Below are 21292 nucleotides of genomic sequence, written 5' to 3' on the forward strand. Positions count from 1 at the left end.
CATATTATCTCATTTACAAAGTAGATCTAGGGCCAAAAAAAAAACTACATATATCTAACCTTTATAGATCTTACCATGGCATTTGACTGGATCGAAACACAATAATACGTTCTGGGGGATATTGTTGCACTGCGGCTACCCACAATTCTTGATCCTTCCCTTAAGGTACTTGCATACAAATACCAACATACAGCTCTGACTAAGCACAGATGGTAATTTGCCAATAACAATAGAAACAATAGAAGCATTGAGAGGCCTAAGACAGGGCTGTGTTTTAGCACCATGTTTGTTTAATCTATATGTTGCAGATATAAAGGAAGCTTTTTTGGAGACAAGATAATTTTCTTTGACGCTAGTGCGTCCCCTGTTTCTTGGATAGCTTATGCAGATGGCCTGATTTTGTTGGACTATACATCATTTGGGCTTCAGTGCCAGTTCACAGACCTGAAATCTTACATGAAGAAATGAATTGGAAATCAATTCAACAAAATCTGAAATCATGTCACGCAAAATTCCGGACTTCAGTTACACCATGGTGGGTGCCAACCTATCTCAACCCTAAATCAAATGCATGTCTCACCCAATTACTGTGCTGTATACTGCACCAAAATGTGACTGAAGCCTGGAGGCCCATACGATATAGAAAGTACTTGTGCTCTACTATGTGTCACTTCATCCTTCACTAACCCTATTGACTATCCACACACTTCACACCTACCACTTTGCACTGAAACCCAACACACACAATATAACCAAGCCACTTACATACAACTTCTTAATACACCTCTAAAACCAACATATGTTCCAAAGCTCTGCCAGCCAATGCATCCCAGTACTAAAGTCTTGCAATCTCTCTTCTGGCACAAAAACATCCAGGTTCTTGACCCAAAACACCTAATAAACTCACATGTATCCATATCTAAGGGTACTTCTTGTCTGCATTATAAACAAAAGACAACATCTATCTTTAATTTTACTTCTTCACCCAACTAACCAAATGCACCCACTCTCTTCAGATTCAGCAGGGTTCCTGGAGACCATGCAACCAGCAGCAGTGCATGGTATAAGTCCTAATAACAGGATATGACATAACAATACTAGTGTATGGAACCTGGTACCTTTGTAGTGAGGGATCACTCGGAAAATCTTCAATTCAAATATTTGATATTACGCTCACCATACGGACAGTGTACTATGGAGTGCGATAATAATGGCTGGAAATATGGTTGGTTCCTTAGCAGTTTATACCAATATATAAAAAAAGGGATCAGTACCTAATTATGTGGGCATTTCCTGGGCAGTGGATAGCAATCTTTGACAGTGGTGATGGCCTGGCTATTTGATAGATATAACTTTGAAAGGAGTAAGAGGGGAGATCATCTTTACATTTCATGGTATTCTGTCAAACATGGTGAGTGACTGGGAATTGAATGGTACTAACATATGTAAGTAGGTATTTTGCAGCAATTTATGGCAGTGGGTGACTATTTGGAATTAGGAATTTTTGCTTCTTGAGAATAGCATTTCATGGTAGTCGATAGGAACAATGGTAAACCCCGGCAAGGATGCATATACTTGGGCAATTCATAGAAATATCTGATCTGATTTGTGTACCTAGACATTTGATGAAAATAAGTGCCACAAGGTTTGCGTATGTTTGACGACACTGCCATAACTGACATTATGCCATACCCTGGTATTTTATGGAAATACCATGCATAGAATGTGGCTGTGTACTTTTTCAATGCAACACTCTCGACTGTTCGGAGGAGGTCAGATGAAGGATGAGTTGTTCAGCTGATTGAGACTTTCATTGCAAGCGGACTGGACTTATTCAATATAATATACTAGAGTTTCCCCAAGACTATTAACAATATGAATGTCCACACCCACCTGGATCTGTGGCACCTTGACTTGGCTGACATTGGTTATTAGAATTAAAATAAATGCCCTGTGCACAGTCCATCAGACAATGGGCTTCATTACGAGTGTGGCGGGCCAGACATATGGGTGCCGGTAAGCTTACCGGCACCCACGTTCCAGGCCGCCAAACTCCAACCGTGCAGGCAGGGGCCATTGCGCCTGACAAGTCTGACCTGCCGGACGTAATGGCCCCCGCCCGCAGAGTTTTCACGGAAGCACTGGCACTGTTGCTAACGGTTCTTGCTTCCTTGTCCCCACTTCCATGGAGTCCTATAAGACTCCATGGGAATGGGGACTTACAAAATCTGCATCCTGATTTCCCGCTCTGCCGGGACTTGTAATGAACTGGTGGCACCGGGAAGTCAGCCGCCAACCCTGAAATGAGGCCCAATGTGTCATAAAGAACCTCACATTTTGAAGAATAGGTTTAGGCAGTGTTGTGATGCACGTACAGCGTCCCCGCCAGGCAAAAAAGGTTCAGTTTGAGGAACGCCTATTAGAGAGAAACCTTGTGGGAGCAGAGTGAAGGGTGCAATGTAGACAGCGTATACACTGTCTTTGTTAGGTCTGATACATTTAGATTTACCATATATAGCAACACAGAAAGAGCAACACATGTATTTATGTTGTGGTTGCAGAGTTAATAGATAGGGCAGCATTTTAGCCCCAGTGCTTAGTTGTTGTTTTATTAGTATGTATTGATGTGCAATACAGGGAAAGAGCAGACATAGGTGAAAGATGGAGTCAGTAAGGTAGTGTGGTAGAAGCCAGGCCAGTGTGTTAAAAGTGACAGGAGTAACACCATTTTGGATGTTAAAGCCTATCACACATGAACACGAAAATTAAGGACTTGGTGTGGAGCTGCGGCTGTTAGTTCAGCTCCAAAAAAAATCCCATTTCCTGTGCCCCAGGAGAGAAGTCCGAGGCCAGAGGTATCCATGGTGCAGAGATAAGCTCTCATTTTATCCAGCTGTTGGATCTGGATGTGATGGGAATAGAATGTTAGTTGGTAAAAGAGCAGGAAGGGATGCACCCTTTGAAGGACAGATTCATGAGAATAAGGCGTGAGGCTCTGTGATGCCAATGAGCCAGGCAAAGATTTAGAACACTACTGCCTTTACCCGGGGTGTACATCCCATGTGAATTATACATAGACACACACCTTAAGCAAACAAATCCTCGTAATTCAGACTCAAGAGTGGTGTCCTGGTCACGTCATCCCTGGGCACGTGGGTTTAGGAGGAGATAAGGGTGGAGCCGTGTCTGGAACATCTTGTAATTGAGAACAGGAGGAGATGTGATGCCAATAAATTCAGAACAAGGTCAGGGTGCAGCTTGTATGCACATGGCATCTGGGTTAATGAGGAAGTCTATTGTCTCATCAAAAGCAGGGTTGACCTCATCAAGGTACTTATATCGCATCTGGAACAGGAGGGTGCACATCACGTGATGGTCCCAAATTTTCGAACCTTTTGACAAGAACACACCAATGATATACCTGGGTTTGACAGTGACAATTAGGGGACCACATGTCTAGGGGATGGGGGTAGTGTAGATGTGGCCAATCGTTCAAGGAACTATAGGGGGTGATTAGCATGTTCCATAGGTGGTAGCCAATGAGAGTGGTGGGATTATGTTGTACTCATTATTATGCATAGCATTGTTAATTTGAGTTTGTTCCACTATTTAAGGTGTAACGTATTGATATATGACAAGCTGAATGTCAGTATGGTTCTACGGGAGCGCCTGAGACCTTTTATGCCTGTATTAAACCTTATTTTCTCTGCAAAGAGGGGCAGTGGTTATTTTGTCATTTGGATTGTTTTTATTATCTGTTTTTTGGGTTGCCATCCTTTCACCATGTTATATTATGTTATGTTATGTTAAGTTAACAATCGTAAAATGCGAACATTCGCCCAAGGGCATCTTGGAACGAGGAGGAGCACATCAGACAGAGCGATGACCAATGGGTGCGAATGGATAGGTAAGAACGGCTGCAACCTATGAAGCACACGCAATAAGAAGTGACCCATTTTACACACTGCATTCATCTGGGTGGTCATGGAGAGTGAAGCAGAAAGACAGACTCCCAGATTTTTGACTACCATCACTGGAGTTGGTGGATCACCTAAAGCAGTGGGCCAGCAAGAAGCAGACCAAAGCGTGGCATCCATCCACCCAGAAAGCTGGGATCTGCATCCCAGGGCGTAACTTTCATCCCAAAATCCAGAGCAATCAGAGGGTGCCAAAGAGCATTCTCTAGCCAGGTGGCAATCATGTAGAATCCCATCTCCCTAGGCCTATAGATCATCTTGTGTGCAGCCTCAAAATAAAAACATTCCTGCTCCCTGGCCCCCACCATTTGGTTTCAGCTCCTGTCATCCTGGTGTCATTCTAGACATACATGTTTTGCTGGTGTAGCTCATGTCAAGACTTAGCAAATAATCTGAGCACTTGGCCATTGCATGGAAATAAATGGCATATGACCCTCTGCATATCTGACATTTGCTGCGACGTGACATATGATCATCTCAGTAACTAGCATGTCATGGGGATAGATGGCATGTGATGATGTGAGTACTTTTCATTTTTGTGGAAAAGTGGAATATTGTCGTCTGTGTACCTTCTATTTGATGTCAATACGTGACATATGAACATCTCAGTGCCTAGCATTTGATGTGATGACATGTTATGGGATGATCTGAGCACCTGGAATTTAAGTGAAATTCATGGCATAAGGGCAACCTTGTGATTGCCATGTGAAGTGAATACATGCCATACCATGATCTGAGCACCTGGCATTAGATGTGCATACAGGGTATGTGACCATCCCAGTACCTAGCATGTGATGTGAATAAATGGAAAATGATGGATTTCCGAGCATTTGAGTGGACTACATGGCATAGCATCATCGGAGTGACTGCCATTTGATGTGAATACATGACATATGGTGAACTGACGTCCTGGCATTAGATGAGCACTTTTACATTCGTAAATGAAAATTTAGAAACCAATGCTGCTGTACAAAAGCCAAAGCTATTGGTTTTATATATGTTAGTTATCAAAATGTATTATTTCACCCAAAATATCTTGAGAAAAGAGACAGCTATCAACTGCGTTGGCTGCTCCAATGTTATTGATGAGGGACAAGCGGAATAGAGAAAGGATTTCAGTGTAAATTCTTGCAACATATATGAAAAGGACATGCACTATGTTTTGTGTTTGAAGAAGAAAAGATATTGCATATATAGCCACTTCAATACTGTCTTTTTGCTACAATTTTAAAATTTAAATATCACAGAGAAGCAGCCCCCTATATTTCAGTGATTATGAGGATTTTCCTGTGTTTTGAGAACTTTAATATTAAGTCTAATGTATGAATGAATAATGTTTGCCTGCCCTGTTCCACAAACTTAGATGTTGTGTATCCTTTTTGCCATGACTCAGGTTTGCTGAAACCCAGGATTTCATGTTATAATGGTGACCATCTGCAGAGGATGGTTGTTATATTTTGATGTGTCCACAGATCTCAGGCCCTCATTTCTTTAACTATTTCCTCTTTCCAGCAGATCAGTTATGGGGCGCTAGATCCTCTCCTTACTGAGAACATTGAGTTTCCATCCTTTTACCGGACTGTGCCCAATGAGCGCTCACATTACGCTGGAATTGCCCAGATGTTAGAACATTTTAGCTGGACCTGGGTTGGGATCCTGATCTCTGATGATGACAGTGGGGAGAGAGCAGTGAAAGAACTAAGGAATGTGATCACCCAGACTGGAGGCTGCGTCGAGTTTACCTATAGGTTGAGCAATGAGTTTAATGACGTTGGTGAGGTGAAATTGAATATCATTATCAATGCCATTCGGAAGGCCACAGCCCAGGTGATCATTTTGTCCGGCACAGGGACATCAATAATGCAGTATTTCTTACATCGTCATTGGAATGTTGTGCCTCATAAAACCTGGATTGCATCAGTGACTGTATCATCATTTAAAGATTATTATTATGAAAAATACCTTCAACTATTTAATTGTAGCCTGTCATTTTCAATCAAGACTGGAAAAATAATCGGATTTAAGGACTTTCTCTACGATATTAAACTATCCATGTTTCGAGACTATGATGTTTTCGACAAACTATGGTGGGATGCTTTCAAGTGTAAATGGATGGATAGTGAAAACCTGAACCAAGATAACCCTAAATATATATCACACCTTCCCTATTGCTCTGGAAATGAGACCTTACAAAGTCTTGACTCGTCCATCTATGATGTCTTCAACTTTCGATTCACACACAGGGTCTACATGGCTGTCTATGCAATGGCACACGCCTTACATGACATGTATCTTTCTGACCTTAGACCAGGACCTGCGAGATCTGCTGACAGACCAAGTCAGGAACACAGGCCATGGAAGGTAAATAGTGTTCAGCACAGAAGCAGCTGCAGAGCAAACATGTGCATCTTGCCAATGAATACCTGTTCAAGTCAAGGCTGCTGCACTAACCCACACACTATGTGATCATTGGTAAAGGGGCCCAAACTCTGTGTGGTGTGTTTGGAATAAATATGCACGTGAGGATGTGGGGTAGCAAGTGATAATGTTTGTGATCTCATGAATCTGCTGAGGGAAGGATAGGAGCTTGTGAAAAATAATAGGTTTCTTGCAGAATTGGAGAGAGATGGTGTGATCCCCATAGAGGTAGTAGAGGGGGTAGAGGGATAGGAGGAACCGAGGTTTAAATCTCATGAGAATGAGTCTTGTGCTTGATATTAAAAAGGCACAGTATGATGGCCTGTTTAGTCTAGGAGAGATAGAACCTGGCATATGAGTGAGATAGTGTGAGCCTCATGGAGGTAATGGAGGGAGTGGAGGGAGAGGAGGAACCGAGGTTTAAAGCTCATGAGAATGAGTCTTGTGCTCGATAATAAGAAGGCACAATATGATGGCCTGTTTCGTACAGGGTAGACCGAACCTGACATGTGAGTGAGATGGTGTGATCCTCATGGACGAAGCGGAGGGAGTGGGGGGAGCAGAGGAGCGGAGGTTTAAAGCTGATGATAATGAGTCCTATGCTCGATAATGAAAAGGCACAGTATGATGGCCTGTTTAGTCCAGGGGGTCAGAACGTGGCATGTGAGTGAGTGGCGGTCAGAGATTATGAGGTAAGTCTTTGCCTTTGGAGTGAAGGAGGGCAGTGATGTGGGAGTCCTGGTGAGCTGGGAGGACTTTTTCGTGGATTTGGAAGAGGATTGCTCATGAATGTTCACACTTCCAAGTGGGGTATTGTTTACATTGCTACAATTCTGGGGGATCATTTCTTCAGCAAAAATTGATAAACAACAAATTTGTCAAAGCTTGGATGGTCTGTAGATTAAGTTGAAAATGATTTAGTGGATGGAGTCTTGCCACAGCTAAAAACAAACTGATTCAAACGTGTGCTGTCCCTCTTGGTTGATCATTTAGACACCAAATGCCATAATGAGCTGTCTGCAGGTCATCATTTTAGAGACGATTTCCATATTTAATGTAGATTTCCCCTGCTTTTTTGTATATTACACGGCCCGTGTGTAACGCTTACCTCTGGGGCCCTGCAGGACTGCCTGGTCCGGTCTGTCGGCGAACTCTGGTCCGGTCTGTCGGCGATCACAAGCCCCTTGCAGCTGGCCAAAACACTCCTTCCCATCTGCTCACTGCAGGTTTATTCACCCAGTGGACAGAGAGTTGGGAGTGGTCTGGATTGATGGGTAAGGTCCCAGGGCACTCTGTGTTGAGAGATCTCTTTGGAACCTCCGGGTGTGTAGGAAAGTCAATCCCAGTTCCTTCACTGGCAGTTTTGCAGTCCTAATCCAGTTTCTTCACTGGATCAAGGTGGCCCAGGCCAGCTGCAGCACACCAGTTCGCTTTGTCACCTTGAGAATGTTACTTTGTGTATGGGCACAGATCTGCACTGGTAAATGTCCCCTTGGAACCAGTAGAGGTATGAGAGCGGTGTGCCCACGTACCATCTTATGGGCAGAGGCACGCATCTGCTATTGTCCAAGGAATGTCTTAATCCTGTTCTCATTCCCCTTTCAGGTCTGCTCTGCTGTTGCCACTGTGGACCGGGGGACTGCAGCTGAAGTTCACAGGATTGCTGCAAGGCCCCGCTTGATGGGAGGAGCGGACCGATGTAAGTGCTATGTTGGGGGGTTTGGGAGGGTGGCGTGGAATGTCTTTTGCTTACCCCCTTGTTCTTTGTTTTGCAGGTGTTGCAGGTGTTCCGGGATGCAACAGAAGCGAATGCTGAAGCCTGCGGTGAAGGCGGAGCCGAAGAGCGTTTCCAGTCGCTGATTCTATGGTTGCTGAGCTGTTCCAGAAGAGCCGCGACGAAAATCAGGTGAGTTCGCACACAGCCGCGGTGTGTATCAGGTAAATCTGCTGAGACGTGGAAGAGCGTTGGTACCTTGAAGCTGGATGAGCGCTGGATACCGCAGGAAGTGCCAGGTCCGTGACAGGCAAGCGCACGCTGATCCCCAGCCAGAGAAAACGCTAAGCGCTGGGTGTGGCCCAGGGTGGGGCTTATATACCCTTGGCTCCACCCAGCACCACTAGACCACCAAGGATTCTTGAACGGCAGGCTCATTAGGGGCCATGTTGGATTCAGTAGTTATCCCAACCCGGGGGCCATTTTGGAAGGGGCATCTGCCAGGAAACACTGGGAGTAGTCTGTTCTTACACCACTCAGCCATCTTCCTAGACCAGATGCCACCAACACTGCCAACTGGGGGAATCATGACACCGCGGTAGGCCTGTGTAGTTATGGTTAAGTTGCTAAATCCATAGGCTTATAACTTGGCTCCCCCTGAATGAATCCTCACCAAACTTTGCAAGAAGAGTGTATGGCCCACTCTGAATTGTTTGGGGAAGTCTGGTGAGGTTTCGTCCGGGGGGCAAAGTTATAGAGTGGTCCCAAAATATTTTTGTTTTTCCATAGACTGCATGGACAAAAACATTGAGCCCAAACATTGCATCAAATTTGCAGCAGGAGCAGCGTCTTGGTCCCGAATGCGTGCTTTTGTACATTTGGTGATAATCCGTCCTGTACTTTATTTAAAAGCAGGTTAAATGTACGTCTCAAAAAATTACAGATATCTGGGTCAGCTCATGCGGTCACATTTCCCTGTTTGCTCTGCGGTTAAAAGTCAGATTGGCCTGGAGGCTGGCGCGATGTCAGCGGAGATTGTACGTGCCCAGTGGTTGGCTGGAGGGAAGCATGATGTGCATCATAATTTTTAGTAACGCTGCCATGTTGTATCCGAGGATAGTGCGGCATCGAAAGGGGCTGGAAAACATGCTTTCCAGCATCTGGTGGTGGGAAGAGGCAATGGAAAAGGTGGGGGAGTGTACCCGTACGTCATGTGCCAATTCAGCGGGTACCTCCTCAGGAGACTAGCTTGTGTGGTGACTGCAGGGAGCCTTCGTTATGGTATGATAGGTCCTTAGGCGACTTCTGTGGTGAGTGCTGGCAGGCTCATTTGCAGATGGGTGGTGGATTGGACATGACATGAACATTATCATATAGGGTGTACTATGCTTTCTGGCATCTGGTGGTGGGAAGAGGCGATGGACTGGGTGTGGGAGTGTATCTGTGCGTCCTGCACCTCTTCGCGGGTACCTCCTCAGGAGACTAGCTTGTGTGGTGACTGCAGGGAACCTTTGTTACGGTAGGTCCTGAGGCAACCTGTTTCTGTGGTGAGTGCTGGCAGGCTCAATTGCAGATGAGGGTGGATTGGACATGACATGAGCATTTTCACATAGGGTGTACTATGCTGTATTGTGTGTGGTAAGCCTCTAGCGCCTTGGAAGCATGGCTGGAGGCCTTGCACCAAAGAGTATGTCCACTGGTAGCAAGTAGGTTTCACATTGTTGCCGTGTGTGTGTGGTTTGTCAGCATTGTACACATTGTTGGTTGCATGGATGTGTTGATTGTTAGGACATCCTACAGTTTTGGGTGCATGGCTGGACATGATGGAGTCAACAGTCCTGCAGTGCATAGGGTTCCAGTGGGTTTTTCAAGTGGTTGGGTTGAGGCCATTGCACAGATTACTGTGTACTGTATGGTACTATGATGTATTGGTTCTGTGTACTTAATAGACTGCTGGGAGCAGGGGAAATGTTCTGAAGCTTTTGTGGTTTGGTTGGCAGTAGTAAAATACTATGTGAATGGACGTGGATAGAGGTGGAGGATGCTGTGTTATGTTTGTGGATTTTGTCAAGTTTGGGGAGGTTTCTTCAAGGGGGGGGCAAAGTTACAGAGGGGGTCCCCACATTTTTTTTTCTTCCATAGGCTGAATGGGCAAAAACATTGCGCACACCAACAGAGCAAATGGCTGGACGGATTTAACCAAATTTGTGGCAGGAATGGGGGCTTGTTTCCAAAAGCGTGCATTTGTGCGTTTGTTGGAAATCCGACCAGTACTTTTATTGCAAAGAGCTGAAATGTACATCACAAAAAATTTGTGATATCTGGCTCTGCTCCGTGGACCCATTTCCCTGTTTGCTCCACGGACAAAAGTCTCATTGGCTTGCAGTATGCAGTGATGTCGGCGAAGATTGGACGTGGCCGGTGGTTGGCTGGAGGGAAGCGTGCTTACAAAACGCCGCCATGGTGTATCAGTGCAGCGCCGGAAAGGCCTGGAAAACATACTTTACGCCATGTGTTGGTGGGAAGAGGTGATGGAAGGGGTTGGGGTGACAAGTGGTTCATCTGATATATCTAATTAGGTGGAATAAGACAATGGTGTGCCTGCAGTATTTGTGCGTATTGCGCCAATAGGTGGGTACCTTGACAGGCGACTACCTTATGTGGTGAAAGCAGACAGCCTTTGTTACGGCATGATAGCTCGTGCAGCAACCTATTTGTGGCAACCTCTTTCCGTGGTGAGTGGTGGCAGGTGAATTGCAGAAGGGGAGTGCATTGCACATGACATAAATATTGTAACATAGCGTGTACTATGTTTTGTTGTGAGTGGAAAGTCCACAGCACTTTCCATGCTTGGCTGGAGGCTTTGCACCGACTACTATGTGCCCTGGTTGCAAGTAGGTTTGACATTGTTGCCAGGTGTGTGTGGTTTGCCAGCATTGCATACATTGTTGGTTTCATGGGTGAGGTCATTGTTAGCAGATCGTACAGTGTTTACTCCACGCCTGCATCTGATGGAGTGAACACTGCTGCAGTGTGTAAACTGGGTTCAATGTTCAAATAGTGTGTGCATAGAAGTGGATAGGGTTGACCTGCATATTTTATAGGCTTGGGTAGTGTCCATTGTGCAGAGTGTTGACTGCTGTACTGCACAATGAAGCATATGTTTTGTGAAATTAATAGAGTGCTGGGAGCAGGGCCAATGTAGCAAGGATGTTGTGGTTCGGATGCTAGTAACACCAGAGTATGTGAATGAAAGTGGATAGGAGTGCCGGAGATTGTGTTATGTTTGTAGATTCTGCTAACTGTTGCATTTTTCCATGCATAGCTGCATTACGGTGCATAGGTTGGGTAGGAGTGCTGGTGGCTGTGGTATGTTTGCGGATTGTTGTAGTTGGTCACATGTTGGCAAGCATGGTTGCATTATGTTGCGGTGGGTGATTCCAAGGCCTGGACTATTAGGTGCATGGTCTTAGGCCGTAGGCCATGCACTCAAGAGCCAAAGCCTTGGGCACACCCACTGCAAAAATGCAGTTTTGACTCTGCATCAGTCAGTGGGTGGTGACCTGTAAAGAATGGTTGTGGAGCACATTCTAGACATGATAGAGCACCAGAAGTGAGCTGACATGCGTATATTGTTGGTTTCATGGGTTTGGTCATTGTTAGAACATGCTACAGCTTTTGGTATATGGCTGGAGATGGTGCAGTGAGAAGTCCTGCAGTGTGGCCACTAGGTGCAGTGTTTGCATACTGTCAGTACGGAAGAGGGTATGGTTGAAGTGGAGCTTCTATGTGCTTGGATACTCTGCTGTGTGCAGATTGGTTGGGTTACGCCCAATGCCATGAAGAGTTTGTGGTTAGGTTGGCAGTGACACAATACTTTGTGAATGGAAGTGGGTAGCAGTGCCAGAGTCTGTGGTATGTTTGTGGATTCTGACATGTTTCCATGGATCGCTGTGTTATGGTGCAGAGTTAGGTAGAAGTGCAGCTGACTATCTTACGTTTGTGGCTTGTGATATCTGCCCACATGTTCGCAATCATGGCTCCATTATATTGTTCTGGGTGTGGGCAAGGCCTAGACTCTTGTGTGCATGGCCATTGTCATGATGGGTGCCACTCTGGATTATTGTGGATGATGAAATTGTGGATTCTTTTGCAGAACTTTCTAGTGGAGGTGCTTTGGAAGCACACACGACATGCACTGTACAGAAATGATAGTGTTGAATGCAGAGGTCTTGGATGTCATTGGTGCATGCGTGTGTGAAGATTTCACAGTAGCCAATGAGGGAGTGCTGGAAAAAGGACAGTGGAAAGAGAAGAAGTATGGTCTCTGCTTTATTGGGGCATGGCCCTTGCTGTAGCTGGGAAAGCGCACGTGCCACACCCTGCCATTCTGAGCATGGTGGGTATGGAAATGGAACTGTGGGGATTATCCAATCAGGTGTTCGGGGTGTGGTTGACAGGAAGGGGCAGTACCATTTATTCTCAATGCTGTGTGTCGTGAGGTTGGTGGAGATGGAGAGATGCACATTTCTTATCATGGGTGATACCTTTGTGCAACATCTTCACAGGTGGAAAGAGGCATTGCTGATAATTTTGGGTTTGAAGGAGTGGACGCTTTGTGGGGCAGCCAGTATGACTGCAGTTTCGGTGGGATGGTTCGCCTTTGCACATATGGGGCCTCTGTCTTTACTGTTGATGTTGTCGTGGTGCATTATGGAAGTCTACATTTGGGTTACATGTCATGTGGACGTTTGCTTCGTCACCTGAAGAAGTTTCTGAATGCAGTGATGCAGATTTTTCCCACTGCCTTGGTCGTTTTCTTATGCATTCCACCAAGTGGAGTCTGGGTCCATGTCGGTGTAATTTGTCCCCAGCCAGAGCTCCGAAGGTGTCTTATAAACAGAAGCATGTGTGCATTTATGCAGACTGCTGGGGTGTTCTCCACCCACTATAAGATCATGAGGTCACAAAATATGCAGTGGTTTCATAGAAATGGCATTTATTTGACCGGCATTGGCAATGCCATTTTCTTTTGCACTGAGCAAGAAGCGTTGACCAGAATTTGGTAAAATATAAGGAGGAGAAGCAAACAGACACTCATATAAAGAGAAAAAACAAAAAGGTTGTTTGCAAGTACGTACAAAAAAACAAAAACAAAAAAAAATGTTCAGAGCCACAACGGAAGACCCACTCCCCTACCCTGTTTGAAATTTCTTCCTCACCCCACCCCCCACTAGCACGATAACTCTGCAGATTCCACTGTACTTTCAGGATTACACTTGCCTCATCCTGGGTGGCCATGTGGATGCAGAAATCGTGCATAGTGTTACTAAACTTTGTACTGGACGTGCTTTGGAATGGAACAACACTTGCAATCTGAATGTGTAACGGTACATTTGAAGTGTTGTACAGAACTGACAGTGTTAGATGATGACATCTTGGATGTGATTGGTGGTTGCATGTGTCACTATTTAATAGTAGCCAATGATGTAGTGGTGGACAGAAAATAGTGGAAAGGGAAGAAGGACTACTTCTGCTTTACTGGGGCATGGACCTCGCAGTACTTGGGGAAGCGCCCGTGCCACATTCTGTGCTTCTCACCATGCTGGCCAATGTAAATGGGACTGTGGGGATTGTCCAGTGAGGTACTGAGGGTGTGGTTCACAGGAAGGGGCAGTAACACTGTTTTTCATTACTCTGCGTATTGAGGAGGGCTGACATGGAGAAACGCGTTGTGTTGGTTTTGGGTGATGCCTTTGTGAAAGATCTCCACAAGTATGCCCAGGAAAGACACTTTGATGGTGATTTGGGTTTGGAAGCAGTGGTCGCATTGTGGTGCGCTGTCAAAGTCCGCAGTTTCAGCGATATGATTGCACTTTGCAGACAAGTGGCCAGGTTTGCTACTGTGAATGTAGTTGTCATGCATTATGGCGGCATGCATTTGGGTTGCATGCCTTGTGCACGTATGCTCCATCAACTGAAGAGGTTGATGAATGCTGTGCAGAGGCTTTTTGCCACTGTCCAGGTGATTTTCTCAGCCATACCACCAAGAAGAATATCGGACTATTCTAATGTATGTTGTACCCAGCCAGACGCTGGAAGGGGTGTCATCAACAGAAGCATGGGAGATTGTCCACTCGTGGGGTGCTCTTCTGCAACAATGACATCATTAATTCTCAAAATGCAGAGTTTTTCCATGCAAATGGCATTTCTTTGTTCAGCATTGGTTTACTGTAAGAATGTGAGGAGGAGTATCAGAAAGTAAAGGAGTTTCTCTAGCAGCACCTAAAAAAATAAAAAAAAGGCTTTTTCCGAGCCACCACTCATGACGCAATCCCCTACTCTGGTTGCAATGTATCCCCCCAAGCCCGCATACAACACACAAGCCTCATCCGGGCTGTGTAGACTAAATGATTGTGCCATAACGTTTCTGGGTGTGGTCTGTACGCAGAGGAGTGTTGTACAGAGCTGATAGTGTAACATCGAGAGCTCTTCAATGTGATTGGTGGATGCGTGTGTGACTATTGAACAGTAGCCAATGAGGGTGTGCTGGATAGAACATAGTACAAAGTGAAGAAGGACTGTTTCTGCTGTAGTGGGGCGTGGCCCTCACAGTACTTGGGGAAGTGCATGTGCCACATGCAGCCTTTTTCAGCATGCTGCCCATGGGAATGGTACAGTGGGGATTATCAGTACGGAATGTGTGGTTCACAGAAATGGCCATTAGCACTTTTCTCCATTACTGTGCATAGTAAGTTGGGCAGACATGGTTGCCTTTACTTGGAAAGGTAATGTAGCACAGCAGATGTGGTCCGACATGAAATACAGCCCAAAGCTAATGTGGGCACCTACTCTGTTCTGAAAAGCTACAAACACATTGCGGAACAACTCTGGGGTGTGGCCTTTTCTAGGGGCGCAGTGGAGACCTTGCATCCGGAAAACAGGCCTAAATCGTTCACACAAATACATAGATGTGCAATGGCACATGGTGCAGTCTTTGTAAGCGTGTACTTTCACAATAACACTCTGCAGATTGTAGAACACTGTACTTTTCCGCTGTCTGAGAGTTTGGATCCTGTCTGCGAAATAAGGGCCCACATGCGGTCGCATGGTGACGTTGCGAATTTTCTCGATTGGCACGGCTGTGCGCAGGATGCGTTTTGGCCGAAATACTTTGTGCCTATGTGCATAGATGTCGTATGCACACTGTTGGGATCTGTGGACTTATTAGTAGTGCGACACACATGCGCTGACCATTTTGGGACAAGCACATGTACAGCTACCTGAAATACAGCCCAAAGGTGGGCGGCTCGAAATAATGAAACTTTGTCACAAGTTGTATCGCATATGCTGCACAGGGCAGTGTCACCAAGAGACAGAGGAAGAGATACGCATTCACGTATGTGTGCAACAGGGAATCGTCCGCTCCCACAAATAATTATAGGTGTTTCACAAGATGTGGCCTTGCAGGTCGTACTGGCGTCCTACATACGCTTCCTTTGTGCTTACGGATGGGCCGGGCAGGGGCGGTGTCTGTAGGACACCTACCTTTTGCCTAAATGCGTTAATTCCCACCAGTACTGTGCAGCGCTGAGTCATAGCGGCATTTTACAAACAAAAGGAAATGCCACATGTACACTCAGCAACAATTTGAATAGCAATGTATAGTTTCACACATTCATACATACTATTAGGACAGAGAAGGAAGGGGTAGCACAAGTGGATACTTATTGTGGGGATTTGGGGATGTATACAAGTTGGTCATAAGGGGAGGAAGGGATTAAGGTATCATCGTAACATCTCTGATCACACAGATTTTAAGGGGATAGCGGGCTGTGAAATGGGGAAGAGGTACACGTGCAGGTCATGCAGTGCTATTTTATTTTCTCCATAATATGTCCTTGTACGTAATCTTTTAAGGCGGTAACATTTTTCCCCCATTCTTCCATTTTGGCTTACAGGCTGTCCACTTTGCTACTTACAGTGTTGCTTTTCTTTTCTGTGCTAGTATGCTGTTGTGGAAGGGGTGTCACGTATACTGCCTTGCTTTCCATTCTAATATGTTCTCTTACAGAAAAAAAAATGTGTTAGTTGTACATGAAGCAAAACATATTAAATATTGTACGTTTCAGACTGCAGTGCGTACAAATGGGGTTACTATCGTAAGTCGTTTTGTTATTAGGGAAGTTCTCTTTTCGCTTCTCTACGATGATTGGCATTGCTGCGTACAAGAAGAAACATTATGCTTATCTACTGTTGTACACTGCACCACCTGTACAATTATCAGCCAAACTATAGTGTGCTTTACTACTTTGTAGTGACGTTCAGGTCTTAGTACTTTCCAGTCATTACTCTGGCAGTTCATTCTTTGTTCCCATGTTAGGCAGCAGTGCAGTAAGATTGTTGAAGGCAGACGTCACTTGCGGTGCATTTCATCATGGTGTACTCCCTATGCCTTTGTGCTATTTGTTTCATAAGTACACAGTTTTCAGACCTACTCTATTTTCCCTTGCAATTTGTGTAGATGGTGCTGTTTGTATATGTTCCTTGTGTTTGCTGAAATGGTACCACTATGTAAGAGAGCCCCTGCCTTTCTCAGCAGGTTGGAGCCACCCGATGTCCGCAACCAGACACATAGTCTGCCACTGCTATGCGCATTAACATGGTGGCAGCAGGTTCAGTATGTTGTACAGTATCTGTTTACACGCTAAGGGTATCCTGGTAAAATGCTATTAAATTTAGTGACAAAACGTTGTTAAAGGGACGTTATGGTTAAGTTGCACTAGTAAAAACCTAGCAAATTCAATGGAAATACGTTTTCATAGGGACGTTACCCGAGAAATGTGCCAGTTATGGTAAGCTAAGCAACCATAACTCGCACTACCACTATGCACTGCAAGGACTAACACCCATGACATCAAAGATGACATCACAAATGTCATTGATGGCATCACTGATGACATCACATGTATGGCTCCCTTTTTTTTCTTTACTGACATATCTAGGCTAGGTGGTTTTCTTTACTGGCACACAGGAACTAAAAATTCAAAAGGTATTATATGTGTAGACCTTACCCTTCTCATATGTTCTTACACTACTTTTGTAAGGGTCCACTCACATGATATTATACATATACATAGGAGAAGAAGGAGGCTTGAAACACAGTCATCATGTTTGTGCATGAAGATACTCAGTTAGGTTATGAACACTTTGTGGTAGTACTGCTGCTGTTTTGCTTAATTTACTTTCGCTGTATGTGGTCATATTTGTATGTATTGTTCTTACACTACTTTCCATAGGGTCCAGTCATATCATATGATACATATAGAAAGCAGAAGAAGCAGGCTTGAAACACAGCAATCATTTCTGGCCGTGAAGATAATCAGTGACGTTATGAACACTTTCTAGTAGTACTATTACTTTTTTGCTTACTTTACTTTCCCTGTATATGCTCATATTTGTATGCGTTCTGCTCTCTTTATTTCATGTCTGTCGTAGTACAATTATGTAGTAAGTGGGTCTTCATTATCTACTTATAACATGTTGGACAGTATGCAAAACTCTAATATGAAACATTTATCATTTTACTTTCCAACATGACAACATTATGAATATTCCACCTGAATGCATTTCGTAATACAATGGTGTTTATTGCAATGCATATCTTAATGAACTGCGTAGCTCATGATATTTCTCCCAATATCCTATGGCAGTTTTGTGCCAACATTATAATAAGAATCCCTTCTACAGACTTTTCATGAAAAGTAAATGCACATGTGATGTTATCAGTAAGGTCATCGAAGACATTTGTGATGTAATCTTTCATGTCATGGGTGTTAGTCTTAGCAGTGCATGGTGGTGGCGCAAGTTATGGTTGCTTAGCTTACCATAACTGGTGAATTTCTGGGGGTTTTCGGTTTTAATTGTAACCATAACATGGATAAATTGTTATTAGTCCAAAGTAACTGTAATGTCCCTTGAACACATTTTTTGCACTAAATATGATAGGTTTTTATTACAGCAACTGAACCATAACGTCCCTTTAACAACATTTTTTCATTGAATTTGATAGGATTTTACTGCGCAACTTAACCATAACGTCCCTTTAACAAAGTTTTTTCACTCAATTTGATAGTTTTTGATAGTGCAACTTAACCGTAAGGTCCCTTTAACAAAGTGTTTTCACTGAATTTGATAGGTTTCAAATAGCGCAACTTCACCATAATGACCCTTCAACAAAGTTGTGTCACTGAATTGCATACGTTTTTACCAGGATAACCTGAGTTTATATAGATGTACGATACAACATACTGAACCATCTGGCCCCATGCTAATGGCTGCAGAGTCTGTGGACTATGCGACTGTGCACAGAGAAATCACACAATTCGCGAGGGTGAGGACAGAAATTGCAACCAGGGTAGCACATTTCCTCTTTAGTGGGGGTTCTGAAAAGAGCCTTTTTTTAAGGTGCTTCTACAAGACATCTTTTATTTTCTATTTTTTGGGGGAGTTTTTTCTTTTATTTTCCTTATTGTCTCACATCAACCTCTGCAAAGCATCAAGTACATTCTGAAAAAAAACAAGCATTTCCAAGAATGGACAACGAAACGCCATCTGAAGTCAAATATTTCACACTGAGGGAGTCAACGTTCTCGTTACGTTAAAAACAGATATCTGACTACCTCGCAAAACTGCACCCATGCCTCTATTAATGAGACACCTTCCAGCATTTTGCTGGGGATTAAAAATATTGGGGTTGTTCCACTGTGCTCTAGGAAGTATTCCAGAAAAAAACACCTTAGCAGTAGGAATCGCAGCATCACTTCTTGCACCAACTTCAAGATTGGAACCACACAGCACTAATGAACCCTAAATGCTCTCCTCCACAGTGCAGTACCAAAACATGAGGACCACCAAAAGTAGCCATATCTCTGCACAAAGCAAGCAATGCCTGCAAATTATGGCCAGACACAAAGTACCAAAAAGCCTGCAGGCCTGGAAAACCAAGGTTTCCAGAAACACCTCTTGCCTCAGCATATTTCTGTAGATAATACACAAAAGTATCGCCCACTATCCACACATTAATTCTCTGCCTCTCTCCAACACCATCCATCTTCACTACACAACCAAACCAGAAATGAAAAAAATATAACCCTCCTCTGCTGTAAAGAACCCCCTTAACACTTGATTGGCTAATCCCCACAGTACACTCCTATTTCCATGCCTTATCGTGCTGTGGGCAGGAGTGGGGGAACAAATTTCAACCAGGGTAGGGAATTTCATCTTTAGTGGTGGCTCTGAAAAGAGGCTTTTTTGTAGGTTCTTGTACACAAACACCGGTTTTTATAGGGATTTTTGTTTTCTTCTCCTCCTTACATTTTACAGGACCCCCCTTCAGCACATTCTGTAGAGTGTAAATCAAAATACCATTTCCGATGGTTGACAAAGAAATTACATTTGCATGGGAAAAGTACACATTTCTAGAATTGAGGATTTCATTTTCACATGAGAACATCCCAGAAGCACACAAAAGAGAACTCATGGTTTTGTTGATAAGGCCCATTCTGACCTCTGGCTGGGCACAAAGTGCATTGGGATAGTCCCATACACGTCTTGATGTTATACATGAAAAGAAAACCTTGGCAGTGGGAAAAATCTGCTTCACTGCTTTCATCAACTTCTTTAGTTGACAGAACAAACATGTGCAAGGCATGAAACCCAAATGCAGGGCTCCATAATGCACCACAACAACATGAACCATAGCGACAGTGGCCATATCTCTGCACAGTGCAAGCACAGTGCTGAAACTTCACACATGGACACTGCGCCACAAAGCCTCCACTCCTTCCAAATTGAAATTGGCAGCAAAGCTTCTTTCCAGGGCATACTTCTGCAGATCTTCCACACAGGCATCACCCACGATCAAAACTGTGTGTCTCTCCATCTCTGCCAGCCTCACTACACAGAGTAATGAAAAAAGGTATTACCACTAATTCCTGCAAACCGCACCCTCAGCACCTGATTGGATAATCCCCACAGTTCCATTTCCATGCCCAGCATGCAGAGAAGGGCAGGATGTGGGATGTGCACTTTCCCAACTACAGCAAGGGCCGTTCCCCAGTAAAGCAGGGGCAGTCCTTCTTCCCTTTCCACTACCTTTCGTCCAGCACTGACTCATTGGGTACTGTTGAATAGTCACACACGTAACCACCAATAACATCCAAGACCTCTGCATCTAACACTGTCATTTCTTTACAACACTCCATATGTACCGTTAAACATTCAGAGTGCAAGTCTTGTGTGATTCAAAAGCACCTCCAGTAGAAAGTTCTGTGAAACTATCCAAGATTTCTGCATCCAGATTCAGCCACATCAGCACCTATCACCACAAAGTACAGGTATGAATATTTTTGATACAGTGTTTTTGCAACTCTGATAAAAGTGCCTCTTAGCAGGGTATCTGCCACTGAACCTCCATAACGTACTAAAAAAGCATACTGTCATTTCTCCCATCACCTGACATCAAATACCACTTGCAATGGTATGTGCTGTGAAAGTTTTCATTTACCCATATCAGCCATTGTAATATCCAAACAGTTACTCTCTTCTTTCCTTCCGTCAATTGTACAAATTATTTTCTGCACTAACGCATCTTCTATAAAATGTGTAAAATTGTCGCAAAAAAGGAGCACTTAATGCATTCTACTAACCGAAACCAAGTACATGCATTGCATGCATTAGAACAGGGTGTCTGCCACTTACTTTGCACACTTCGCAGAATGTAACATTACTTAGAAAAGCAAAATAATGTATGTGTGCATTGAGAACAGACCAATTGTAAATGTGGATGCATAAATCCAACAAGTGAAATTATTGCTGTACTCATGTAGGTAGCATATATGTGCAGAAAAGTTAATAGAATTTCACACAAAAACATTTTCCTTTCCCAGCTGTACACCTTTCCCAACTTGTTTCTCACCCTTCTACAACTAGGACGAATGCATTTGCAAAGTAAATACTCCTACACCAATGCACACACTTCCTGAAATGCATGTCATATGGCACACTTACAAATGAACCACGTACCCCCATACCAACAATGCTGATGCTCCCCAATGGCCATTCATATACAAAGCCATCCATTTACACACACACACACTAAGTCGTCCTGCCAACACATCCT

General features: G+C 44.2%; 1 protein-coding gene across 1 annotated transcript in view; it reads left to right on the forward strand.

Moving 5' to 3' along the window:
• LOC138510667 (vomeronasal type-2 receptor 26-like) overlaps positions 1-21292 on the forward strand; it is a 425236-nt gene that overhangs the window by 56912 nt on the left and 347032 nt on the right. The window contains exons 3-4 of the mRNA XM_069626449.1: positions 5493-6338; positions 8171-8301. Coding sequence (XP_069482550.1) covers positions 5493-6338; positions 8171-8301 — 977 coding nt within the window. The remainder of the gene's footprint in view (positions 1-5492; positions 6339-8170; positions 8302-21292) is intronic.

Source organism: Ambystoma mexicanum, chromosome 6p (genome assembly GCF_040938575.1).
Source record: "Ambystoma mexicanum isolate Mex_15411 chromosome 6p, UKY_AmexF1_1, whole genome shotgun sequence".
Lineage (NCBI taxonomy): Eukaryota > Metazoa > Chordata > Amphibia > Caudata > Ambystomatidae > Ambystoma > Ambystoma mexicanum.